We start from the raw sequence: 24,687 nt of genomic DNA on the forward strand, positions 1-24,687 counted from the left end.
TATATCTGTTTTTCAGGGAGCTGCGCCCTCAAGTGAAGGAGGAGGTCTTAGTGATGATTGAAAACACATTTAGCTTGGGACAGAAACAGTCCACTCATCTGTTTCACATTTTGATGGAATGCATGGAGCACAGAGAGTTCGTGAGTCCAGTTCACACTCTGAGTTTAGGATGTCTTCATTTGCTGTTACCCTTTTTGCTCTTTCTCTGGCAGGTTGGTGTGGGCACAATAGTTGTAGAGGCAGTGGTGTTATCTCTAACATAAAGATAATGCAAAAGTGTCTGTGGTAATTTATATATTGGGTAGCTCTGCAGAGCCTGTTTAGTTAACTTCTCAAGTCTCAGTTGCTTATAAAATGACAACCTTTCTGATTTTAGTAAAAGGCCAGACATCTTTATTTTCGCAGGAAAGATCAAGTCATTCCTACTTTGTTTCGTCTCTAGTAGTGTCTTATTTGTAATTTAGAAATGTTTCTGTCCATTCTTCTACTCAGAATTATGCTATGACTTGTCTCTGAGTATTGAAATGTACTTTCAAAATGTGCTGGCATGTTTAGTAACTCAGGTGCTCATTTGCGAGTAGAATTGTAGACTCATAGAATGCTCTGTGTTGGAAGGGACCTTAAAGATCATCTAGTTCCAACTCCCTTGTCATGGGCCGGGTTACCTTCCACTAGATTAGGTTGCTCAAAGCCCCATCCAACTTGGCCTTGAACACTTCCGATGATGAGGCACCCACAGCTTCTCTCAGCAACCTGTTCCAGTGTCTGACCACCCTCAGTAAAGAATTTCATCCTAATATCTCATCTAAATCTACCCTCTTTCAGTTTAAAACTGTTACCCCTCGTCCTATCACTACACTCCCTGATAAAGAGTCCCTCCCTGTCTTCCTGTAGGCCCCCTTTAAGTTCTGGAAGGCTACTGTAAGGTCTCCCCAGAGCCTTCTCTTCTCCAGGCTAAACAACCCCAACTCTCTCAGCCTGTCCTCCTCGGGGAGGTGCTTCAGCCCCTGATCATCTTTGTGGCCCTCCTCTGGACCCACTCAAGCAGTTCCATGTCTTTCTTATGCTGGGGGCCCCAGAAATGAACACATTACTCCAGGTGGGGACTCATGAGAGTAGAGTAGAGGGGAAGAAGCACTTCCTTCAACCTGCTAGCCACACTTATTTTGAGGCAGGCGAGGATATGATTGGCTTTCTGGGCTCTGAGCGCACGTTGCTGATTTATGTCCAGTTTTTCATCCACCACTACCTTGAAGTCCTTCTCTGCAGGGCTGTTCTCAATCCGTTCATGACCCAGCCTGTATCCCTGTTTGGGATTGCCCTGATGCATGTGCTGGACCTTACACTTGGCCTTGTTGAACTTCATGAGGTTCGCATGGGCCCACCTATCAAGCCTGTCAAGATCCCTCTGGATGGTGTCCTTTCCCTCCAGACTATCAATCACAGCACTCAGCTTGGTGTCATCCACAAAGTTGCTGAGGGTGCACTCAATCCCACTGTCTATGTCCCTGACAAAGTTGTTAAATAATCCTAGTCCCAATACAGACCCCTGTGGGACACCACTCATCACTGGTCTCCACCCAGACATTGAGCCATTGACCACAAGTCTTTGAGTGCGATTATCCAGCCAATTCCTTATCCACCAAGAGGTCCACATGTCAAATCCATGTCTCTCCATTTTAGAGACAAGGATGTTGTGCGGGACAGTACCAAATGCTCTGCACGAATCCAGGTAGATTATGTCAGTCACTCTTCCCTTATCCACCAATGCTGTAGCCCTGTTGTAGAAGGCTACCAAATTTGTCAGGCACAATTTGCCCTTAGTGAAACCATGTTGATTGTCACCTCTCTGTTTTCCATGTGTCTTCGCATAGTTTCCAGGAGGATCTGCTCCATGATCTTGCTGGGCACAGAGGTGGGCTTGACCAGCCTGTAGTTCCTCAGGTCTTCCTTTTTAGCCTTTTTAAAAATGTGGGTTATATTTCCCCTTTTCCAGTCAGTGGGAACTTCACCAGACTGCCATGACTTTTCAAATATGATAAGAGTACCAAGTATTTGTTATGGGAGTAGTGACAATTGTAGCAATGATCAATAAAATGGAAACTACATTTTTATTATTTTTTGTTTTACTTTATTTGAGTGTCTGTTTTCTAGTTGAAAACTGAGTAGATATCAACCATGTTGCGTTTTTACATTTCTCAGCTTTAAAGGTTAATCAAAAGGAAATAGACTTATGTTGTTATGCAGTAGGATGATGCCAGTTTGCCTGGGATGCCTTTGCATTAAATGCACAATAGTACATTTTCTGTTTGAAACAAAGGTAAATCATATCTAGGCCTTTGCCATTGTTTGTGTTGAAACGTGTATGATTTAATCTACCACAGCCCTTACCAAGAAGAAATAACTACAGACTTCTCTGCCTCACCTCAAATAGTATACTTCTGCAATTCTAACAGATAACCATATTTGATGCGGAGTCAGAAGATCAGCAGGACATTGATTTGGCAATTCTGACTGCACTCTTGAAAGGTACCTATCCAAAAATATGACCTGTTTTCATCAAACATACAGTCCTATTGGCTTACCTTTTCAAAGCAAAGGGGTAACGTCAGTGTGTGAAAACTGCTAAGTCCTTTGCTTGTTTCCTAGGTACAAATATGTCTGCTTCAGATCAGCTAGATTTGGCGTTGGCCTGGAACCGGCTAGATATTGCCAAGAAACACATATTGGTTTATGGACAACACTGGAAGGTACTATTATCTTTTAATTTTCACAGTGGCTTTACGCTTTATGATGATGACTAATTTTCCATGATTTGCATTTGTCGGGCTTTAGTTAAGGAGTAGTTTGATGCTTGGAGTCAGTCTTCTGGAGTAATCATCTTTGATTTTGGAGAGGCATTATTCTTAAAATTGCGAAGTATTCAACTGCAGAGTGCGTCAGATGAAAAATCAAACACATTTATTTCCCCAGAGAAGAGGTGATATCTAAAATTCCTGTAGTTTTCACTTCTAAGTCTTCCAAATAGTTTCAGTGGTCCTTCTGGTTATATATTCCTCAAGCCTTTGTTGACAATCATTGACAGTCAAGGATATTTCATTGTAGCCCAGAGTATTCTCTTCTTCAAAGAAGTAAACTCCAAAGGAGTGTTGCATCTATTTTCCTACCTCTAGACAGAAATACACAAATCATGGTCCTTTATGGTGGTAGCAGGTGAAAAAGAGGTAGAATTAACTATGATAACATGGCATCATGGCATTATTTCAGGTATTTCTTAGGAATAAATAGCATATGTTTCTTAGGAATTGCTGCAATCAAGTCAAGCCATGATTTAGACGTACATTAACTATATGTGTGTGAAAGAACATACACTAGCAATTGAATAAGTCCTATAAATTGTGTTTTTCAAGTTTTCAGATGTAATCTGGTATTTAAATGTAACCTTCCCTAAGTGTGTTTTTATGTACATAATAGAATTTTTAGACATGATACATATAAAACTGTATGTGCCTCAACAGATGCTATTCACATTTGTTGTAAGAGTAAATATTTTCTTCAAGAAATTATACAGATGCTTCTAGAAGTACTTTTTAAGTTTTCTCCTCCAAGAATTGCAAGGTTGACTTTTCCAGTCCCAAGTGCCTTTTCTTCTTTACAATGTAAATTTTGGAAAATAGACAGTTGGTATTTTTTTTAGTGACCGTAGCTGGTTGTTTGACACAACAAGAGAGCTGAATTTATTGATCACCAGTCCTTGTTTTCCTGTGGTGTATAAGGCTGAATTCCTGGAGGATTATGCCTTAGATGTCTATAATTGGGCATCCATGAATTAAAGGACTTTGTTGTTGTTGTTACCTCTTTGGGCTCAGTTCACTATCTGTGAAGTGGAGATGATCACATCATGTTCTTGCACAAAACCTGGTAAAAATAAATGGTGTCGTGTGCCCACTGAAAGGTAAAGAAGGAAATTGCTGGTTTCATTTTTAGGATTTGAATGGTGTGTGATTAATAAGGGATGTGCCAAGCCTGAACAATAAAGTTAGAACAAAATGTTGAATAGCTCCTTGCTAAGAGCATCATTCACTCCATGAACTGAATAAGACTAAACCCTCTGGGGAAACATAGTATGTGATTGAGCAATGAATAATTGTACCATTATTCATGGCGATGATTTGTCTGATAACTTTGGGTGTTTGCATAAGCTTAAAAGTGTTTCTGTCCAACAGACTTTCATTTTTATGGAATATGGAAATGATTTTTGTATACATGATGATGTGTGCTTATTTTTGCCTTTAAGATGTTTTTTTGCAATACTCTGTTATGGTTTGACTGTAGGAAGAAAACATATTTTTTCCCAATGTCTTCTTTCATTGTTTTATAGCAAGTACAATTTTTTTCTGTGTTTATTTAGTTTTTTCCCTTCAACAACTCTGCTGTGAACTGTTGATAAGCTTTAGTGAAGCACATTTATGTAAGGTATTAAAGAAAGGGGGACACCACTATTTGAGTAAGAGAGAAGCATGATGCTTTTGTTGTTTTTATCATTGAAGGTATATGTTGGCAAGGCCTGTGAGTCTGCATCATTCCTTTGCGTTTACATGAGAAGTGTGGTAGGTGAAACTTGCTCTGACTGGTAAATTAGTATAAATGATATATTAATAGAATCATAGAACCATAGAATAGAATCATAGAATCATTTAGGTTGGAAAAGACCTTTAAGGTCATTGTGTCCAACTGTTAACCTAACACTGCCAAGTCCACCACTAAACCATGTCCCTAAGTGCCACATCTACACACCTTTTAAATATCTCCAGGGATGGTGACTCAGCCACTTCCCCGGGCAGCCTGTTCCTATGCTTGACAGCCCTTTCAGTGAAGAAAGTTTTCCTAAATATCCAATCTAAACTTCCCCTGGTGCAACTTGAGGCCATTTCCTCTCATCCTATCACTTGTTACTTGGCAGAAGAGACCAACACCCACCTTGCTACAACCTCCTTTCAGGTAGTTGTAGAAAGAGCTAAGCTCTCCCCTCAGCCTCCTTTTCACCAAGGAACAGAAGGCATCAAACAAAAATATCAGGTAGTAAACAGATACAGAAATTTAACATTATCAGTTTAAGATCTCTTTATTTGGTAAAGCCTTTGACTCCATTTCCCACAGCATTCTCCTGGAGAAACTGGTTGCTCATGGCTTGGATGGGTGTACTTTTCACTGGGTAAAAACAATGGATGGATGGGCGGGCCCAAAGAGTTGTGGTGAATAGAGTTAAATCCACTTGGCAGCCAGTCACAAGTGGTGTTCCACAGGGCTCAGTATTGGGACCAGTTGTTGAGTCACCATCCCTGGAAGTATTTAAAAGACATGTAGATGTGGCACTTAGGGACATGGTTTAGTGGGAATTGGCAGTGTTAGGTTAATGATTGGACTCGATAATCTTAAAGATCTTTTCCAACCTAAATGGTTCTCTGATTCTGTGTGTGTGGGAAATAATAACATTTTCCTAGTCCCCACTGCTTTGACACAGAAGATTAGAGAACTATTGCGTAGTCCCCCTGCTTCAATCCTGGCTTTCTCAAGGTGATTAGCTGTTCAGTTTTTCTGTGTTTCTGACAATCTGTCCTGCTCTTCTGTGTCCTTTTTTCAGGTCTTAAAGTAATCTTTTGGGATAGGCAGACCAGCACTGTACTCAGTATTCAAGATATGGGGTTCTTCATTGAGATATTTAGTGAAATACTAATATTTTATATATTATTCTGTATTCATCTAAGTATAAATCCTAATAGTCTGTATGCCTTTTTTACTTATTTCCAATTTATATCCAATTTACATTCATGCTTTCAGAAGACATGTCCACTAACATTTTTTTCTGAGTTAATTTCAAGACTAACATGCAGGTAGGGTCGTTTCCCAAATGCACATTATTTCACATTTACCAATATTGAATTTCACCTGCTTGTTTGGCTGGTTAGCCCATATTATGAGATTTTTCTTCACCGCTTCCCATTCAATTTTATTATGATGAGTATTTGTGCATCATCAGCAAGTATTGTTAAGTCAGTAGTCAATATGTGGGATTTTCTTGGTCTCCCACAACTATTAATAATCTTTTTCCCTACCACTTGATCAGTTATTAAGCAATTGGAGGATCTTTTGCCTTGTGACAACTTGATTTGCTTAGAAGTCCTTCAAGAAAGCCATTGTCAAAAGCTTTTGTGGGGATACAAATGTGCTCTATCAATTGGACAGCCTTATCCTCATTGTCCCTGCCAAAATTCTGGTAGAGTTCTGATTTCGTTCTACAAAATAACTGCCTTGCTTCCTCTTACTCTGCTGTATTCCCAGTCGGCAACAGCTGCAACAGCGGCAGCGGCGGCAGCAGCGGCAGCAGCGACTGAGGTCAGTGCGGGGCGAGGCAAGATCGGGCTGTACCGGGCGGTTTTCATACTTTGGGCGCCCTGAGCAGCAGCCCCGAGCTGCTTCCCCCCGGACCCGGAAGTTCCTGGCAACGAATCAGGAGAGGAGGGGGCGTAGCACCACCCCCTGTGATCGGGTGATAAAAAGCCTCTGGGAGGACAGGGACTAGTCTCTGCCCAGAGGGGAGAGGGGGAGTCAGCAGTGACTGTGTGAGTCAGCAGTGACTGGGTGTGTCCCAGGGCGGGAGAGGCCGCAGCCGTTTGCAGCTCGTTGGGGAGGGCACTGACTCCCTTCCAGTGCACAAGGAGAGGAAGGCGCCAAGGAGCTGTGAACCAGGGGTGTCACCAACAGGTATTTCCCAGCTCAGTGAAAGAACAATGGTATCTACCCGGCGGAAGAAGACCAAAATGGATGTTGGAACCCAGACAGAGCTCCCATGGAAGGAGGCAATGGTGCAGGTCACAGGCTGCAGGGAATGCTACAGCGTCTCTGTGGTGACAGGGGGCTGTGTGCGCTGTGAGCAGGTAGATGATCTGCTCGGCCGAGCGGCACAGCTGCAAAGCCAGGTTGAAAGGCTTCAAGCCGAAGTAGAAAGGCTTAGGAGCATTCGGGAGGCTGAAATGGAGATAGACTGGTGGAGCCAGGCTCTGCCTTCCCTACAACAAAAATGGGAGCACCTGCCGGAGAGCTCCCAGGATCGAGGGACCCCTGTACTCTGTCCCTCTCAGGTGGAAAACAATAACCTAGAGGAGAGGAGTGAGTGGAGGCAAGTCTATGGCCGTGGCAAAAGGCGAGTGCCCTCCTTGCCTACCTTGCCTCCACAGGTGCCTCTGAGCAATAGATATGAAGCCCTAGTGGAATACAGCCGGTCCAATGGGGATGTGGTGGAGAGGCAACCTATATCAGAGGTCCCACCACAGTCAGAAAAACCTGACAGGCGTATAGCTACCTCCTCCACGAGGAAGAAGAGAAGAGTTTTAGTGGTTGGAGACTCCTTCCTAAAGGGAACTGAGGGCCCAATATGCAGAGCTGACCCCCATCACAGGGAGGTCTGCAGCCTGCCTGGAGCCCGAATCAGGGATATCACCAGGCAACTCCCCAACCTGGTGAAGGCCACAGACTACTACCCCCTGCTGATCTTCCAGACAGGTGGGGAAGAAGCTGCATCCCGTAGTCTGAGGGGGATGAAGAAAGACTACAAGGCCCTAGGACGGTTGGTGAAAGAGTCTGGGGCACAAGTTGTTTTCTCCTCCCTCCTTCCATTTTCAGGTGATGACGTGGGATGGAATAGTAGGATTCTCTCTATTAATGCCTGGCTACGAGACTGGTGCTACAGGCAGGGCTTTGGGTTCTTTGATAATGGCTGGTTTTATAAGACAACAGGTGTGACGGTAATACATGGGAAAGGTTTATGTCGTAGGGGAAAAAGGGTTCTGGGACAGGAATTAGCAGGGCTCATTCGGAGAGCTTTAAACTAGATTCGAAGGGGGATGGGGTAGTAGCTGGGCTTGCACCACTGGGGCAACGCTCTAGTGTTGAGGTAGACCAGGAGGCCTCCCATCCCCCTGGGGTGAAATCCGTGTGCTCAGCTCACTCCCTGAAATGCCTGTACACCAATGCGCGCAGCATGGGGAATAAACAGGAGGAGTTGGAAATCCGTGTTCGGTCGGGGGGCTATGATTTAGTGGCAATCACAGAGACTTGGTGGGACGCCTCGCATGACTGGAATGTGGTCATGGATGGCTATGTCTTGTTCAGGAAAGACAGGCCACTAAGGAGAGGTGGTGGAGTTGCTCTTTATGTGAGTGAGCAGCTAGAATGTATTGAGTTCTGTCCAGGGGCGGATCAGGAGCGAGTTGAGAGTTTGTGGGTGCGAATTAAGGGGCAGGCTGGCAGGGGTGATACTGTTGTGGGTGTCTATTACAGGCCACCAGATCAGGATGAGGAGGGTGATGAGGCCTTCTACAGGCAGCTGAGAGCAGTCTCGCAATTACAGGGCCTGGTTGTCATGGGGGATTTCAACTACCCTGATATTTGCTGGGAGGCCTACTCAGCCAGCCATCCTCAGTCCAGGAGGTTCCTCCAGTGCATTGATGATAACTTTCTGATGCAAATGGTGGATGAGCCAACTAGGAGAGGAGCGCTGCTGGATCTTATCCTCACTAACAAGGAGGGTCTGGTTGAAGCGGTGAATGTTGAGGGCAGCCTTGGTTGTAGTGACCATGAGATGGTAGAGTTCAGGATCTCATGTGGCAGGAACAGAATAGCTAGCAGAATCACAACCCTGGACTTCAGGAGGGCCAACTTTGGCCTTTTCAAGCAATTGCTAGGGGAAATCCCATGGGACAGGGTACTAGAAGGTAAGGGGGCTCAAGATAGTTGGTTAGCATTCAAGGACTGCTTCTTCCGAGCTCAAGATCAAAGCATCCCAGCAGGTAGGAAGTCAAGGAAGGGTACCAGGAGACCTGCATGGTTAAACAGGGAACTGCTGGGCAAACTCAAGTGGAAGAAGAGGGTGTACAGATCATGGAAGGAGGGGCTGGCCACTTGGGAGGAATATAAGTCTGTTGTCAGAGGATATAGGGAGGCAACTAGGAAAGCTAAGGCCTCCTTGGAATTAAACCTTGCAAGAGAGGTCAAGGACAACAGAAAGGGCTTCTTCAAATACATTGCAGGTAAAACCAACACTAGAGGCAATGTAAGCCCACTGATGAATGAGGTGGGGGCTCTGGAGACAGAGGATAAAAAGAAGGCGGAGTTACTGAATGCCTTCTTTGCCTCTGTCTATACTGCTGGAGGCTGTCCTGAGGAGCCCCGGACCCCTGAGGCCTCAGAAGAAGTCAGGATAGAGGAGGAATCTGTCTTGGTAGATGAGGGCTGGGTCAGGGACCAATTAAGCAACCTGGACATCCATAAATCCATGGGCCCTGATGGGATGCACCCGCGGGTGCTGAGGGAGCTGGCGGAAGTCATTGCTAGGCCACTCTCCATCATCTTTGCTAAGTCGTGGGTAACGGGAGAGTGCCTGAGGACTGGAGGAAAGCGAATGTCACTCCAGTCTTCAAAAAGGGCAAGAAGGAGGACCCGGGTAAGTATAGACCGGTCAGCCTTACCTCCATCCCCGGAAAGGTGATGGAACAACTTGTCCTTGGTGCTGTTTCTAGACACATCAAGGATAGGGGGATCATTAGGGGCAGTCAACATGGCTTCACCAAGGGGAAGTCATGCTTAACCAACTTGATAGCCTTTTATGAGGACGTAACCCAGTGGACAGATGATGGTAAAGCTGTGGATGTGGTCTATCTTGATTTCAGTAAAGCGTTTGACACAGTCTCCCACAGCATCCTCGCAGCTAAACTGAGGAAGTGTGGTCTGGATGATCGGGTAGTGAGGTGGATTGTGAAGTGGCTGAAGGAAAGAAGCCAGAGAGTGGTGGTCAATGGGACAGAGTCCAGTTGGAGGTCTGTGTCTAGCGGAGTCCCTCAAGGTCGGTACTGGGACCAGTTCTATTCAATATATTCATTAATGACTTGGATGAGGGAATAGAGTGCACTGTCAGCAAGTTCGCTGATGACACAAAACTGGGAGGAGTGGCTGACACAACGGAAGGCTGCGCAGCCATTCAGAGAGACCTGGACAGGCTGGAGAGTTGGGCGGGGAGAAATTTAATGAAATATAACAAGGGCAAATGTAGAGTCCTGCATCTGGGCAAGAACAACCCCAAGTACCAGTACAAGTTGGGGACAGACCTGTTGGAGACCAGCATAGGGGAAAGAGACCTGGGGGTCCTAGTGCACAGCAGGATGACCATGAGCCAGCAGTGTGCCCTTGTGGCCAAGAAGGCCAATGGCATCCTTGGGTGTATTAGAAGGGGTGTGGTTAGCAGGTCAAGAGAGGTTCTCCTCCCCCTCTACTCTGCCCTGGTGAGGCCGCATCTGGAATATTGTGTCCAGTTCTGGGCCCCTCAGTTCAAGAAGGACAGGGAACTGCTAGAGAGAGTCCAGCGCAGAGCCACGAAGATGATTAAGGGAGTGGAACATCTCCCTTATGAGGAGAGGCTGAGGGAGCTGGGTCTCTTTAGCTTAGAGAAGAGGAGACTGAGGGGTGACCTCATTAATGTTTATAAATATGTAAAGGGCAAGTGTCATGAGGATGGAGCCAGGCTCTTCTCAGTGACATCCCTTGACAGGACAAGGGGCAATGGGTGCAAGCTGGAACACAGGAGGTTCCACATAAATATGAGGAAAAACTTCTTTACGGTGAGGGTGACTGAACACTGGAACAGGCTGCCCAGAGAGGTTGTGGAGTCTCCTTCTCTGGAGACATTCAAAACCCACCTGGACGCGTTCCTGTGTGATCCGATCTAGGTAATCCTGCTCCGGCGGGGGAATTGGACTAGATGATCTTTCGAGGTCCCTTCCAATCCCTAACATCCTGTGATTCTGTGATTCTGTGATTCTTTATTTACCCATGTTGCTATTATTGCTATTCCTTTCCTTACAAAGTTCTAACTGTATTGATATGCCATACTTTGACACTCCTTTGTTTTTTTTAGCACTTGGTATATTTTCTACCATCTTCCATTCTGCTGTTAGAGGGGCTGATTTCAGCTATACTTCAGGTCCCTGTGAACTCTTAGGTGAATACTACCTAGTCCTGACAATTTGCTACCACTTTACCGATGACTTCTATAATCTTTTCTACTGACACTTCAATTTGACGCAGTTTATCAGATTTGTCTGCCATAAAGATCAGCTTTGATGTAGGACCTTTCGTAACATGTTCTGTAGTGAGCTGTGAGGCAATGAATTAATTTGCCTTTTCTGCAATAGCCTTATCTCCTTGAATGTTTCTTTTATACCTTGATCATCCTCTGGCCTTACAGATTCACTGGCAGTCCCCCTACTCCCGCTCCTCTGCTTCTGATGCATTTGAAAAAGATCTGTGTACCTGTTGGTATCTATTTCAGTGTGATTGTTCAGCACCCTTTTGAATGAAAAGTCATTGTCAAATAATGAGCATGTTCTCCCCTTCAAGTAAGATGTAAAGAGCTTGTAATAAACAAGCCTGACATCTCTTGCTGCTTCTCCAAGCAAAAATTAGAATGACATATATTCCTGAAAGTTTTTCTTTAGAGTAAGCAGGAAAAAAACCTTAAATAACAATATTTTCTTCATGCATTGTGAAGAAGAAAAAAAAAAAAGAAAAAAAAAAGAAAATGCACATATACAGTTTCAAAGTTTGCTTTTGACTTAGTTGCTTTCTTAATTAAAAAGGTGTACCTCTCTGACTGTCAGGATCTGCCAGACCTGCAGTTGTCAGGGTCTATAGTTTGTTCATGATTATTGTGGTTGTGTGTTCAAATTTTGAATTAGATATTTAAGCAGCAATTTTTAGGTGATTGTCCATGCAGTCTTAGTATTTTTCTGTCTATTTAAGTGTTTTAAAACATGCACAATTATGCACAAATTGTGGCCATTTCTTTGTTAGAAAGATGTCTGGTCGTTTAATTCCAGAAGGTAAACATTGTAACCAGCTGTAACTATGTTTTTGCTTAAATGTCAGCTCAGTCTCAAATGAACTTTAAAACAAAGAATGTCATTCTCGTAGTTAGCAAATGGCTGTCTAAACCTCTTTAGACGCACTGCCAGCACAAGGTGTGACTGCTTGAGGAAATTTAATATAAGAATGGTCACTTTGAGTTATTTCTGGAAGAAACACCAATAATTCAGGGACAGTGCAGAAGTTTTCTTTTCACATGCAGAAGTTTTCTTTTCACATGTGACCATTCTGTAACATTTATTGGTCATCTTTTAATATCGCTTCCACCAAGCATAAATACGTACATGGAAAGGACTAACTTCACGTGCCAAGTTAGCACTAGCACTTGCCCCATTTGTGTGCCAGCATCCTCATTCTGCTCACCCCACCGCGTTTTCTGTGCATATGTGTTCTGTAGAAATTCTTTATATGGATTTATGTGAACCTTTTATGTCCAACTCCTTTGCTATTTTGCATGTAGAAATCCTGCTGAGCTCTCTGCAAGTGCCATGAGCAGAGTGCTTTCACCATTTGGACACTATTGTAGGTAGAGCTCTGCTTCACGGTGTTTTTGAGAGAGTTTGTCCTAATGCAGGTTCTCTCTCATATTTGAAAAGAAGTCTGCTTTAAAGAACTTCAAGTTCTATAGAGATATCTTGAAATACAGTAGCTTGAAATGGCTTTTGTCATATGTCAGAAAAGAAAGGCTTCCCTCCGCCCCCTGCATTATCATGCATTAGCTTCTGAAGTGAATTAAAGAGTAGGGAATGTATTATCAGAGTCTGGTTGTAAAGTTAGATTTGTAGAAGTCTCTACAGATGTTACGTTTGTGAAGACTCAGTTTTACTCCCCTTCTCTGTTGGATTTTTTACACAGATGCTTCCTCCAGAATATTTTTCTTTTGTACTGTGCACTTTAAATATACAGAAAGACAAATCATTGTGATAAAGAGATCCCTAGCTGTTCAGGTATGTTTTATTTATTTCCAAAAGAAGATAATTTTCTAAGCTTTTGCTTCCTCTCTGTTCTTCTGGAGGTTGGTGCCTTGGAGCAGGCAATGCTGGATGCTTTAGTGATGGACCGTGTGGATTTTGTGAAGCTGCTAATAGAGCATGGAGTGAACATGCACCGTTTTCTTACCGTATCTCGTTTGGAAGAACTTTACAATACAGTGAGTTTTTGAAATCCCAGTGTACAACTTCAGATAAGAATGCCTAGAAAGCATACTGTTTTGCTTAAGAGATTTGATAATTAGGCCACATTTTTATGAAGAATTTTTGAAAAAAATTGAAAATTAACAGGTTTTGATCATTTTTGATTGTAATGTTGGATATTTGGATTGGTGTCCTAGCTTTTTATTTTTGATTCATTGACATGAACCAGACTGAGTACTCACCTGAAGCTCACAAGAAATATGTTCTGATTTTAATTTGGTATGTGGTATGTGCTTGTCTTGCTGAAAATGATATGTTGTTTGACCAAAGTGATACCAACTTCTTTCTAGATATGTCAAGATTTAAGATAGTAGAAGTATTGCAGATTGGTGTTGAAATGTTTTTGAAGAGGTTTGTGGGGAGAGTTTCAGAGGGGAGAGTTTGAATCATAGTAGCTTGTCCAGAAGATCTTTTAGCTGCTTTCTTTTACTGTATTGATTTTCAAATGTAGAGTGACATGTTTGTTTACTGTCATGTCTTTTCACACCACAGAAACAAGGACCATCAAATCTACTTTTGCATCACCTAGTTCGAGATGTGAAACAGGTAATAGACATAGCTGGGGAGCAGCAATGGTAGCTTAGAACTTCAGTGTCCAGTGGCTCACTATTAGGTAATACAGGGGACTTTTAGGAATAGAAGTGATGGATTCATTACTATGCTCCTATATCTGCTAAATAGTTTTGTCTTTGTCCCACTGATCCCCCTAAGCAATTAACTAGCATACTACTACTGAATGCTCCCAAGGGTCCTGTACCTTAATTTCAAAGCCAAGTAGTTCATGTAGATCAGACTCTCAAGTTACTAAAGTGGCATTATGAAGTAATTATACAAAAGACTTAGCGAATTAGTGCAGTAATTATGCTCATTGCTTTAAGGTTTTATTTTTTTCCCCAAAGCTAAAAAAGTCTTTCCTTTTTGAGCAGTAACAAAAAGATACTGTGACAAGATATAATATTATTTTAATGTGCTGCATTGCCTAGGAGAACAGAAGGTGGCAGTGGATGACTACTGCATGGAGCACTGTCTCTGTTAGTAGTTTAGTGGCAGCCTTGTTATTTAGCTACACGGTTAATTTATTTCCTGTTTCTGTTATCTATTGTACCTCACAGCACTGCTTAGCCAGGAAGGGACGAGCTGTTCTTTCTGCATCTAGTCTCCACTGCAGGAGATGCCTAGATCCAAAACTAGATTAATTGGCTAATTCTTTCCAGGGTATGAATGCTAAGATAAAATAAAATGCTATGTCTGACTGTTTGCAGAGTTCTGTGGCCTCAACTAGTGGGGTTTCTGGTATGATTTTCTTATTGAGGGTGACTTTCATGTCAATCCTATTGATGGTTCTGTAGGTAGGTGTAGGGTATTCTGGTCTCCATAGCAAGCTGTTTTCTTTGTTTTCCCATACTGATGGATATATTTGAGGTCTAATTTATGTGATTGATAGATCTGGACAATCTCAGTGTTGAAAATACATTGAACTTTTCAAGGCTAAGAAATCTGTCTTTCTCACTGATACTGAAGTGATTTGCTCCTTGATATGACCCCTCTCCTAAAACCCATGGCCTGGTTACATCTCAGGACACTCTGGGAAAACTCACGGTGTGATCCAACGGAAAGCTTTTGGCACTTGAGATGAAATAGTGGAATTTAGGTAGAAAATGGGTGCAAAATTTCAAAACTTTCTATGCTGTTGGGTAGGCTAAACTCACTTGGGACTTGCAAACAGGACATTGAAAAGCTCTCTTCACCTGAGCTTCTGTAAGTGTGCATAAGTGCTCTGTGAATGGGTTGTGCAGTTGCAGTCTTATTAAATATGATAACACAGTAGCTGGGACAGTCACCAGAGTGATATGACTGTGAATTTCAGAATATTTTCTCCATTAGTGTGACCAGCTTTGCTGCTGCTACAATTGAATGGAGCTACATTGCAGTCTGCCCTGATAGCAAAAATATGCTTTTTAGTGCAGAGAAGTATCTACAAGTATAGGTAGTCAGAAATACTTGCCTAACTCTCAATGATGGAGCTGGCAAGCTCTATCCTGTGAGATGTGCTTTTGTCCCAGAGTGCTCAGCATGTTGGTGCCTTCTGTTCCCCAAGGCTGGGTGGCCTTAGCTGGCTGTACTGAGTCTTGCCACTAAAGTCTATTGAAAAAAACCTCAGTCTAATGAACTAATGAATAACTTCACAGTCTGAAAGGCATACACTGCTAGGAATATGTAACGCTTCTGATCCCATCTATTTACAGGCCCTTTTTTCACTTCCAAGAGTTATGGTTTAAGTTTTTACCAATAATCTATAAAATCTGCATGGAAGATAATCTGTTCTTCAGAGAATTTGTCACAAACCTCATGTCTTGGAAGGACAGTGCAGGTAAACTGGGAAGCAGTGGTGCTTTAAGCAGAAGTGGTGAGAGACTCAGAAGGTACAGCTAATACCTGTGCAGCTGCTGTCCTAGTTGTCATGATAGTCTTGAGCATCTGCAAGAGATTACTAGTCTCCAGGAATTAGTCTACAACATCAAATACATGCTTCATCCACTTCTTCATTTTTAATTAATTAACTAGTTTAATGAGCAAATCATACCATGCTAGTTTTCTCTTGTTATGAGAAGAAGATGATTTTTATCAATCTCTCTGGCTGTTGGTGATTAACCTGAAGAACCACCACCTTCTCTGTTGAATGCAGGTGGTCTTGTGAACATTGTAATATATGTCCCTATGTGATGTGGGTGCTGTGGACTGTAGACATCATACTTTTCATGCTGAAAATGTCAATGTGCCTGTGTTCTCCCTCCTAGGGGATTTTCATATGCCTAATGAATGTGTACACTTCCCTGACAGATGCAGGAGCTCTCAGTTGCACCTTCTTCTAGACTCCCTTCATAGTACTAGGGCTCTGGCATGGTTGAATATTGCAAGTAATAGCATCATGAAATGCTTGTGACATTTGGTGTTTCAGAATACCCTTTCCTTGGATTACAAGATATCACTGATTGATATTGGACTGGTGATAGAGTACCTCCTCGGTGGAGCTTATAGGAGCAGCTACACAAGGAAGCATTTCCGAATTCTCTACAATGATCTCTACAGAAAACACAAGGTAACTTATTTGAAATGGCTACCGCTAGTCACCAAAAGAAGCCAAAATTTGACATCTGAAAATAGCTCAGGTTGTCATTGTGGTTTGTTTGCAGAGCATCAGTTAAATGTATGCCATGCTTGTCTGTTTTGTGAATCTCTTTGCCAACTGTGGAGAGGTTGCAAATAAAACTGACAAATCTCTCCCCAGACTACTCCCTGCCCCCCAAGACCACCGGTGACAGTTAAATTAACTATCAGTTCAGTAAATTTACCTTTGTGTCCAGTAGTCAGGTTGTGTTCTTTGTCTGTCATCCATCAATAAAGTTCAACACAGCTGTACCAACCACCATTTTCCTTTTAGCGAAGCAGTTGCATGTTTTCTGCTCTTGCAACTTGAACCACATCACAGAAACACTGAATTCAACAGGCATTGGACTGAACTTAGAGCATGTCAGCATGGCATAGTGAAGAGCAATGTGGAGATCCCTGATCCAAGTTCTGAGTAAATGTCTTACCTTTTAGAAGCAGCTCAGTGCTAGTGGTGCATCTTCCTGCCCAGGCTGATGAGCTGTGTTTGCACAGCAGATCTTTTTCCGTGACGCACTGGTCATCACAGGGGAAGTCTCATGCTGAATGTGCCAGGCTGCACCCATGGTGCAGTGGCTTTCTGCAGAGAGAGGGTTGTGCTTGGACATGCATGCAGTTCTGCACCTTCTAGATGCTTAAGGCGTTTCACTGTACAGCATAGCATTGTGCCGTGTCTGCATATCAGTAGCATCACCTCTACAAACAAACAAACTGCCTCAGAACAACAGTGTGCAAACATACTAGCACTTTCATTTTCCCCATGGACTTTCCAAAACCAGTAACTTGAAAACAGTGTAAACTTCTCAAGAAATTAGCTGAATATAATTCCCAACATCACAGAAGGAGCAGATTTACCACGTAAGAGTTCTGCCCGGTTTTCAGAGTAGAACCGGACTTTGATTAAAGTACTTCCATATATTAAAAAACAAACAACAAAAACCTGTCATCACCATGTACTGCTTTCCTGACTAATAGAAGAACCTCAGGGTGATCAGGGAAAATGAGAAGAAATAATGAAAACTGTTACTTGAAGCAGATAGAAACAGAGAGACAGAGCTTCCTGTATGTCACTGGCTTAATATGATGCTTAAAAAGACATATTTGAGCAGTTGTAACACTCTTCACTGTTGCCTCATGAAATATGACCTTAACAGGGATGGGTGAAACCACACGATTATATAACTAGGAACTGCAGGGAAGAGTGTTAGTGATTCTGGTGGTAACATTCTTCCCTCTCAGTCAACATGGAACAAAATGCCCAGGGATGCTAGACATGCCTTCCTTTCGAGGAAATGGTCAGCAAATAGTTCAGAGAACTTCTGTCTTTTAGAGGGCTTATGGTATTTCTTATAAGGGTAGGCACTTGGAAGAGCTTCCAGGTTGGGTGATTCCAATCTGATGCAAGCCCTGTTGTTGTTGTAATAGGTGGATGCTATTGGGGAAATCAGTATTTTGAATTTAGAGATTCAGAAAAATATATATTTTTTAAAATTAGATGTGAAACAGGCTGTTTTTTCCTTCATGGTATAAGCTCCAATGGTAGTTATAGTGATTGCTGACTCACTAGTCTTTGAATAACATCAGTTTCTACATGCACTACTGCAATCAGAGGTAAGTACAGGCAAACTTCATCTCTAATTTGCATTTCTCTCCTTGTGTTTTATGGTATGCCTTTGAATCTAGAGAGTGGTCTCCAGCTTTTCTCAGAGCCTGTCTCATTCCTTTCATCAGAGTAATGAGACAGGTAGCAGAATGGGATCTGCTGAAAATACTTTGCATTCTCAGTTCTTCAGAACAGCACAGCCTTACAAATACAAGGTAATATAATTGCTTATTGTGGACTTTACTTAGGACATATTAGGCTGCTAGTCATTTTATTGAGAGATTTTAGACATATGTTGGTCAGGCTGTTTGTTAGTTATCATAATTCTATGGAAGCAATATTTTACTGCTCACTGTTCATGAAGTACAGGTCTTGCAATTTTAGTGTTGAAACCAAGCTCAGACTCCTCCTGTGATACTTTTTTACTTCCATCCATTTGTTCCTATGAGCTTTCATTCCCTGAAATGTAGTATCACCAAATTTCTGAATGTCGAGTATGGGTGAAAGCTGCTCTTATTTGGAAGCAACAGTAGGAATTCTCTTGACTTTCCCAGTGTTTTCTCATGATTGTTTATTAGAGTAGCTACAGTAAGCCTACTAGAAGAGACACAGTTCTGATATCTGGAGAATGATGACAGAGTGTTTTCTTTTAAAGAGAGAATGATAAAAGAGCAAAGATCACCACATACATATATCTGACAGACAAAACATAAAGTAGAATGAATTTAAATGGCTTTATTGGAATTAGTGTGAGCCAAAATGAACCCATTATAACGCTGAGACAATCTCACTTATACCAGTAAGACATTTCCTTTACCTTTAATGGAGAAATATCCAGACACAAATGTGTAACAAGTTTATATTACAAGTGTGGCAGACAGTAAAAATCACCTTTAAGTATCACAAGTCCATGGTGTATGTTTCAGTCTACTGATTGCTTTTTCTCCTGTCATGACACAAGTACAAGAAAAGAGCAAAAGCAGGATCTTGCTATCACGGGATTTGGAGACTGCCCAACACTATGGAAGGGGAGGCTATAAATGGCATTGGTACAGAGCAAGGAGTGTTTTTACTCCACTAATATTACCAGCATTGGTAATCTGAATGTGATCCTAGCTATGGTTTATGACTTAAATGTATATAACGATTACATAGTTTGCTACTTGCAGTTCAGATTTACGTACAGTTTTATTTATGTTAATGTGAACCTCAGCCATTCATTGAGATTTTCTTTTTTTTGAAAAACAAATTTATAGGAAAGATCCACTGCTTTCCGTAAGTGTAAGAAGAAATCGAAAGAAGATATAAACTTTGCAGAGAACTATGAGTCATCTGGCTTTATCTACCCCTATAATGACCTCCTGGTTTGGGCAGTATTAATGAAAAGGCAGAAGATGGCAATGTTCTTCTGGCAGCATGGAGAGGAAGCCATGGTCAAAGCCGTTGTGGCTTGTAAACTCTACAGGGCGATGGCACATGAAGCTAAACAGAGCAACATGGAGGATGACACTTCAGAAGAACTCAAGAAGTACTCGAAGTATGAGTTCTCCGTTCACTTCAGTTAATAAAGTTTTGCAGTGCTTAGAATGGTTAGATATTTTCCTAATCCATTCAGAGTTTGTAAGGTTAGTGGTGCTGTGAACTACAGAGTGTAAAAGAAATACTTTCAACTTCCCACTATTCATATTATATAATGGAGCCAAGTATTGGTGTGCAGTCTGGTCAAGAGTTAAAGGAAAGCTGTTAGCGTGTTATCTAGTTGCATATTTGAAAATTAAAATATGGTGACTAATGCGTGGCTCAGTGCCTGCTAAATGGTCAAGTGGAAGATTAAAATTTCCCTTACAGCTTCCCTTCCAGCTCAACTTGTTAAAAGGCCATATGGCACATATGTGTTGCACTTTTCAAATCTGTAACGTGTGGTAATGAGCAAACTAAAAGTGCTTAAATCCTGCTCTGTGTAAGATCAAAAGAAAAATGTATGCTAAAATAACTGAGTGAATAAAAAACGAAGTAGACCAAGCATTTTCTTCAAGTTTTTGTTTTCATGTTAGTATTTTCTGGTAATTTTTCTTGTTAGTGACACATTGTATACTTTTCAGACATCATGCCTCATTCAGAGTGCAATAAGATGTGCTGTATTGTTTTGCATGCAGCTCCAAAGATTAATTTAAAGGAAGGTGTAGCTTCCTTGAGGAGTCTTCCCTACAGAGATGTTTAAGAGCCAGTGTAAAACAAGAGGCTTTTGCAACTGCCTGCAATGCTTGCCCACAGTGGTGATGAGTCTGTTGTTGAAGGAAATAGACAGAACTTCATAGGGTCAATTTTGATCACTGAGGGAGATTAAGAACAAAACAAATAAAAAAAATTGAGAACAAGATGACCCTAAACTTTGTGATTAGGACTAGTTAGATTTACTCCCCAAATTATTTTTCACTAGATATATAGGTAAAGCAGCAGGAAAAATGTGAGTGTTAGCTGAACTTTAGTTAATGGAGTTTTCAAACCAACCTTTCTGCAGCAGTGATTCTGAGTTTTGACTGATCCCTGTTATATTAACTGTCAATTTCTTTCTGCTCTAGGGAATTTGGGCAGCTTGCCTTAGATGTGCTGGAGAAAGCATTCAAACAAAATGAGCAGATGGCCATGAAGCTGCTGACCTATGAACTGAAAAACTGGAGCAACTCAACTTGCTTAAAACTAGCAGTGTCTGTGGGGCTACGGCCTTTTGTATCCCACACTTGCACACAGATGCTGCTGACCGATATGTGGATGGGACGCCTGAAGATGCGGAAGAACTCCTGGTTTAAGGTAACATCACTCTAGTTATTTCTGAGCATTTAGATGCCTTTTAGATGCTTTATACATGTCTTTGTGGTTATGAATGTGTCTAATGCAGCTTCAGACAGATATGCTTAAGCATGGATAGGAATGTGCACGCCTGACAGAGAAAAGACAGGCGAGGAGGGAAGACAGTACTTGCTTCTGTTTTACTTATTTTCAAAAGCAGCTGTGGGATGACATTAGGAGAATGCATTTTGTGAGGTTTTTTTTGCTGTTCACATTCTCTTAGCACCCTTCAGTCCCTCCCCACCTGCTGTCTCTGCCCCGCATTGCTGGTTCTCCAGCAGAGCTGCTGATAGGAGGAATGACCTCCGGACCTAAGGATCAGTATCTAAAGTATCCACAGATACCATGACACTATTCAAAGCCACAAAACAGTCAAGACCAACACACTTCTTCAGAGGCTGTAGGAGTGTGATACAGAGATTCCCCACACCAGTGGCTCCCTCCCAGGCCAGTGGAATTGCACTGGGTTTGTGCTGGCACCATGCATGGCTGACTATGGCCTCAGGTCTATGCTACCACTGCTGAAAGAAGTTCCTAAGTCTTGTGTCTCTCTCTTTTAGGTCATTATGAGTATTCTCCTGCCTCCCACCATCTTGATGCTGGAATTTAAAAGCAAGGCAGAAATGTCTCATGTGCCTCAGTCTCAAGATTTCCACCAGTTCACATGGTATCATGGAGATCAGAGCCCAACCAGCTCTAAAGATGCCTTGTCTCTGGTTAGTCTGTGATGATCAGTCATTTGTGTGTCAGGGTCTGTCTATTTACCACAGTATAATCCTGAGGAGTGAGTTGAAGATGATCAGCTGGAAGTTGTTTAGCCTGGAGAAAAGGAGGCTCAGAGGTGACCTTATTGCAGTCTACAACTACCTGAAAGGAGGTTGTAGCGGAGTGGGAGTCGGCCTCTTCTCCCAGGCAGCTAGCGACAGGACAAGAGGACATAGCCTCAAGCTTTACCAGGGGAGGTTCAGGTTGGACATTAGGAAGCATTTCTTCTCAGAAAGGGTCATTAGACATTGGAATGGGCTGCCCAGGGAGGTGGTGTAGTCACCATCTCTGGATGTGTTTAAGAAAAGACTAGACATGGCACTTAGTGCCGTGGTCTAGTTGACATGGTTGTGTCAGGGCAACGGTTGGACTTGATGATACCAGAGGTCTCTTCCAACTTGATTGATTCTGTGAAGTGTTGGGGCCCAGTTCTCAGGAAGTAGAGGTTTGGTCCCTGGTTAGGATACAGACTGAAATGACCTTGGACAAGTCACTTCATCTGTCCTGTGTATCAATTCTGTACTGGTCATAATGAGAAAATCCTTCCCAAACTCACAGAAGTATAGTGAGATTATAATTGTCAGTTACACAGATATTTTAGGGCACAAAGTCTATTCAAGCTGCAGATAAAAATACTTATATAATCTTGTATACAAATAATCTAAGAATGGTTTCATATCATACACAAAATCACATCCATAAAACTCAATTCAGGTTTCCCGGTCGAGCTGTCCAAGCAGGGAAACAGCAGAACTGAGGCAGTCCATGTCCCATCCTCTCTAATTCACTGCTTCCTCCCACTCTGCCTGGCCAGCAGGCTCTGCCTTGCATCTCAGCTGCAGACTCTTCCCCTTTACATGGCCATCCTTCGCTCTTAGTCTGTTTGTGTGAAAAAAGAGAGAGCGGATTGTTGTTGAGGGCTTTTGCAGCAGCATGGTAGGCCTGTCAATGCCACATTTGTGTTTTCTCTCTAATGCAGGAAAATGCTTGAAGCCATTATCTCCTGCAGCACCTGACTAATGCAGTCAGTTCAAAAATGCTTTTTTTGGTGTTAGATAGCAGCTATGATACAGTGGACAGGCCAATTGTAATTATTTGCAGAAGGATCACTCCTCAGTCTGGTAGAAGGCAACACAGCAATGTGTGTAAGCACTTTTCTGACCTGCCTCAGACAGGGCTGCTTCCTTCCTGTGCTAGGAATAAGCTTAATTTCTCATTTTATCTGATACAGAGTGTTGTTTAAAACAGTAGGCAAAGATACAGCTTTTTCTTAAATACTCTGATATGAAATATTATGGAAAAATATACAGAAAATTTCAACAGTGTACATGTGCCATGTAGAGCATCTTTCACACAGTCATAATTCCAGTGACCAGCTGCAGCTGGAAATTGCACTCTTTCGTGGGACAAATTCTCTCCTTCACCTTGGAGGATCTGACGTTAACACATTGGAATGATTCTGTGTATCAAATTCTCTGGTTTAGCATTTCTCTGAGTCTAATGGGATGAAAAAAAAACAGTTTTCCCCTGATAGCCCAAGGAAATGTTGTGTAGTAGGGGTAAATATGTGGCATAAAAAGTACCATACTGCAGATGTTTAGTAGCAGTAAGTTTTAGCATTGATATTAGCCAAGGCAATTGGCCAGCATTGAAACAAAACTGAACAAGGTAGTTTGGTTCCCTCAGCCTTGCCCAGCTATTGGCTGTTTATAGTTCCCCCAGGCCTCTCTCCTTCATCTCTGAAAACTCCTTTTAGCACCTTCTGGTTTTGTCAGTTGCCCACTGCTGTGTGTCTGCAGCTCTTCTGAGGCTTCAGCAGCAATTAGATATTTGTAGTCAGAGAGGTACTCGGACAAGTGTCAAACTCTGGTTACAGAATCAAGCGTGTTTGCTTTTTTTGTTGTTTTTTTATTTTTATTTTACTGAAGATTAAATAAAGAAATTAACTGTATTTTTTGTAGGCAGATCTTTGTGAGAGTACGTATTTCATCCTCATGTTCTAATCGGGCAATACATCAAAAATAGCAATTAGATTCTGTATTTAGAATTTCACTGTCTTGACATTTTCTGTGCAACTGTATGCATGAGTGGAAATGTAATGCTCATTCCCTTATTTCAGAATGTGCCACAACTGTCAGTGGAGTTCTAGCTAACACAGTTATGTCGTATTGGGAGTTGTTATTTATCTGTATTTCACAAGTGGGGAAAGTGAGACAGAGTGATTAAGTGACTTTGCTTAAAGACTTAAAGAAATGTGTAGCAGAAACAGGAGTGGATTCAGGTCTGCTGATACCCAGTCCACTGCCTGTGGACATAAGAGCAAACTCTAAATGAGTATTTATAGTGGAAAAGTGTGCATGTTAATTATTGCAAATGAGGTGGTTGTAGCCAGACAAAATCAAGCTACAGTAATGATTTGTATATTCAGAACAAAGTTTAAACATCTGTGCCTGTCTTACCTCTAACATAACCTTTGCAATCATAGACCACAGTTTCTTACTTTTAAAATGCTATTTCTTTTTAAAGAAGGATTATGATGTGGAGAAGGTTGCTCAGAAGTCTGATGAAAGCCAACTAGACGGTGGACAAGGAAACTTGCCTGGCACTAGAAAAATCTATGAGTTCTACAACGCACCAATTGTCAAGTTCTGGTTTCACACGGTTGGTCATCACACTAGAACTCGGATTGTCAAAACCCTCCTTTGATCCTTCAAATACCACTTGATGCTGCTATTACTTTGCCTAGCATGGATTTACAGCCACTTGCTGGTGGAGGTGGATGGGAAGACATTTTGATGTTTCTCTCACAATTAAGTTGAAAGTTTTTCTGCTAAAATCATGCGGCTGCATTAAACAAAACAAAAAGGAACAAAAAAACAATTATAAGGAGCTGATGAAAAGCCTGAGCACACCTTTTTACAGTGGTTAATTGCACATTTAGAGACAGATTTGAAGCTGGCCTTAAATGCCTTAAATACCTCACAGATATTCGTGTCCCTTTCTTTAGGAGCTGTTTCTGAAGGAGTAAATATTAATCTGTAGGAGGTCATTTGTGATAGAGAAATATCCATTTGTCAAATAAATTTTAGTAACTAACCCTGTGTCAGTAGAGCTTAGGATGTCGAAAGATGC

At 42.1% G+C, this 24,687-nt stretch overlaps 1 protein-coding gene across 1 annotated transcript in view; it reads left to right on the forward strand.

The window, feature by feature from the left end:
• TRPM6 (transient receptor potential cation channel subfamily M member 6) overlaps positions 1-24,687 on the forward strand; it is a 74,090-nt gene that overhangs the window by 12,630 nt on the left and 36,773 nt on the right. The window contains exons 8-18 of the mRNA XM_068422923.1: positions 17-140; positions 2,457-2,529; positions 2,650-2,750; positions 12,992-13,126; positions 13,662-13,715; positions 16,129-16,269; positions 18,045-18,155; positions 19,197-19,477; positions 20,523-20,751; positions 21,351-21,506; positions 24,082-24,216. Of these exons, the coding sequence (XP_068279024.1) occupies positions 17-140; positions 2,457-2,529; positions 2,650-2,750; positions 12,992-13,126; positions 13,662-13,715; positions 16,129-16,269; positions 18,045-18,155; positions 19,197-19,477; positions 20,523-20,751; positions 21,351-21,506; positions 24,082-24,216 (1,540 nt within the window). The remainder of the gene's footprint in view (positions 1-16; positions 141-2,456; positions 2,530-2,649; positions 2,751-12,991; positions 13,127-13,661; positions 13,716-16,128; positions 16,270-18,044; positions 18,156-19,196; positions 19,478-20,522; positions 20,752-21,350; positions 21,507-24,081; positions 24,217-24,687) is intronic.

This window comes from Nyctibius grandis, chromosome Z, assembly GCF_013368605.1.
Source record: "Nyctibius grandis isolate bNycGra1 chromosome Z, bNycGra1.pri, whole genome shotgun sequence".
In the NCBI taxonomy this organism is placed as follows: domain Eukaryota; kingdom Metazoa; phylum Chordata; class Aves; order Nyctibiiformes; family Nyctibiidae; genus Nyctibius; species Nyctibius grandis.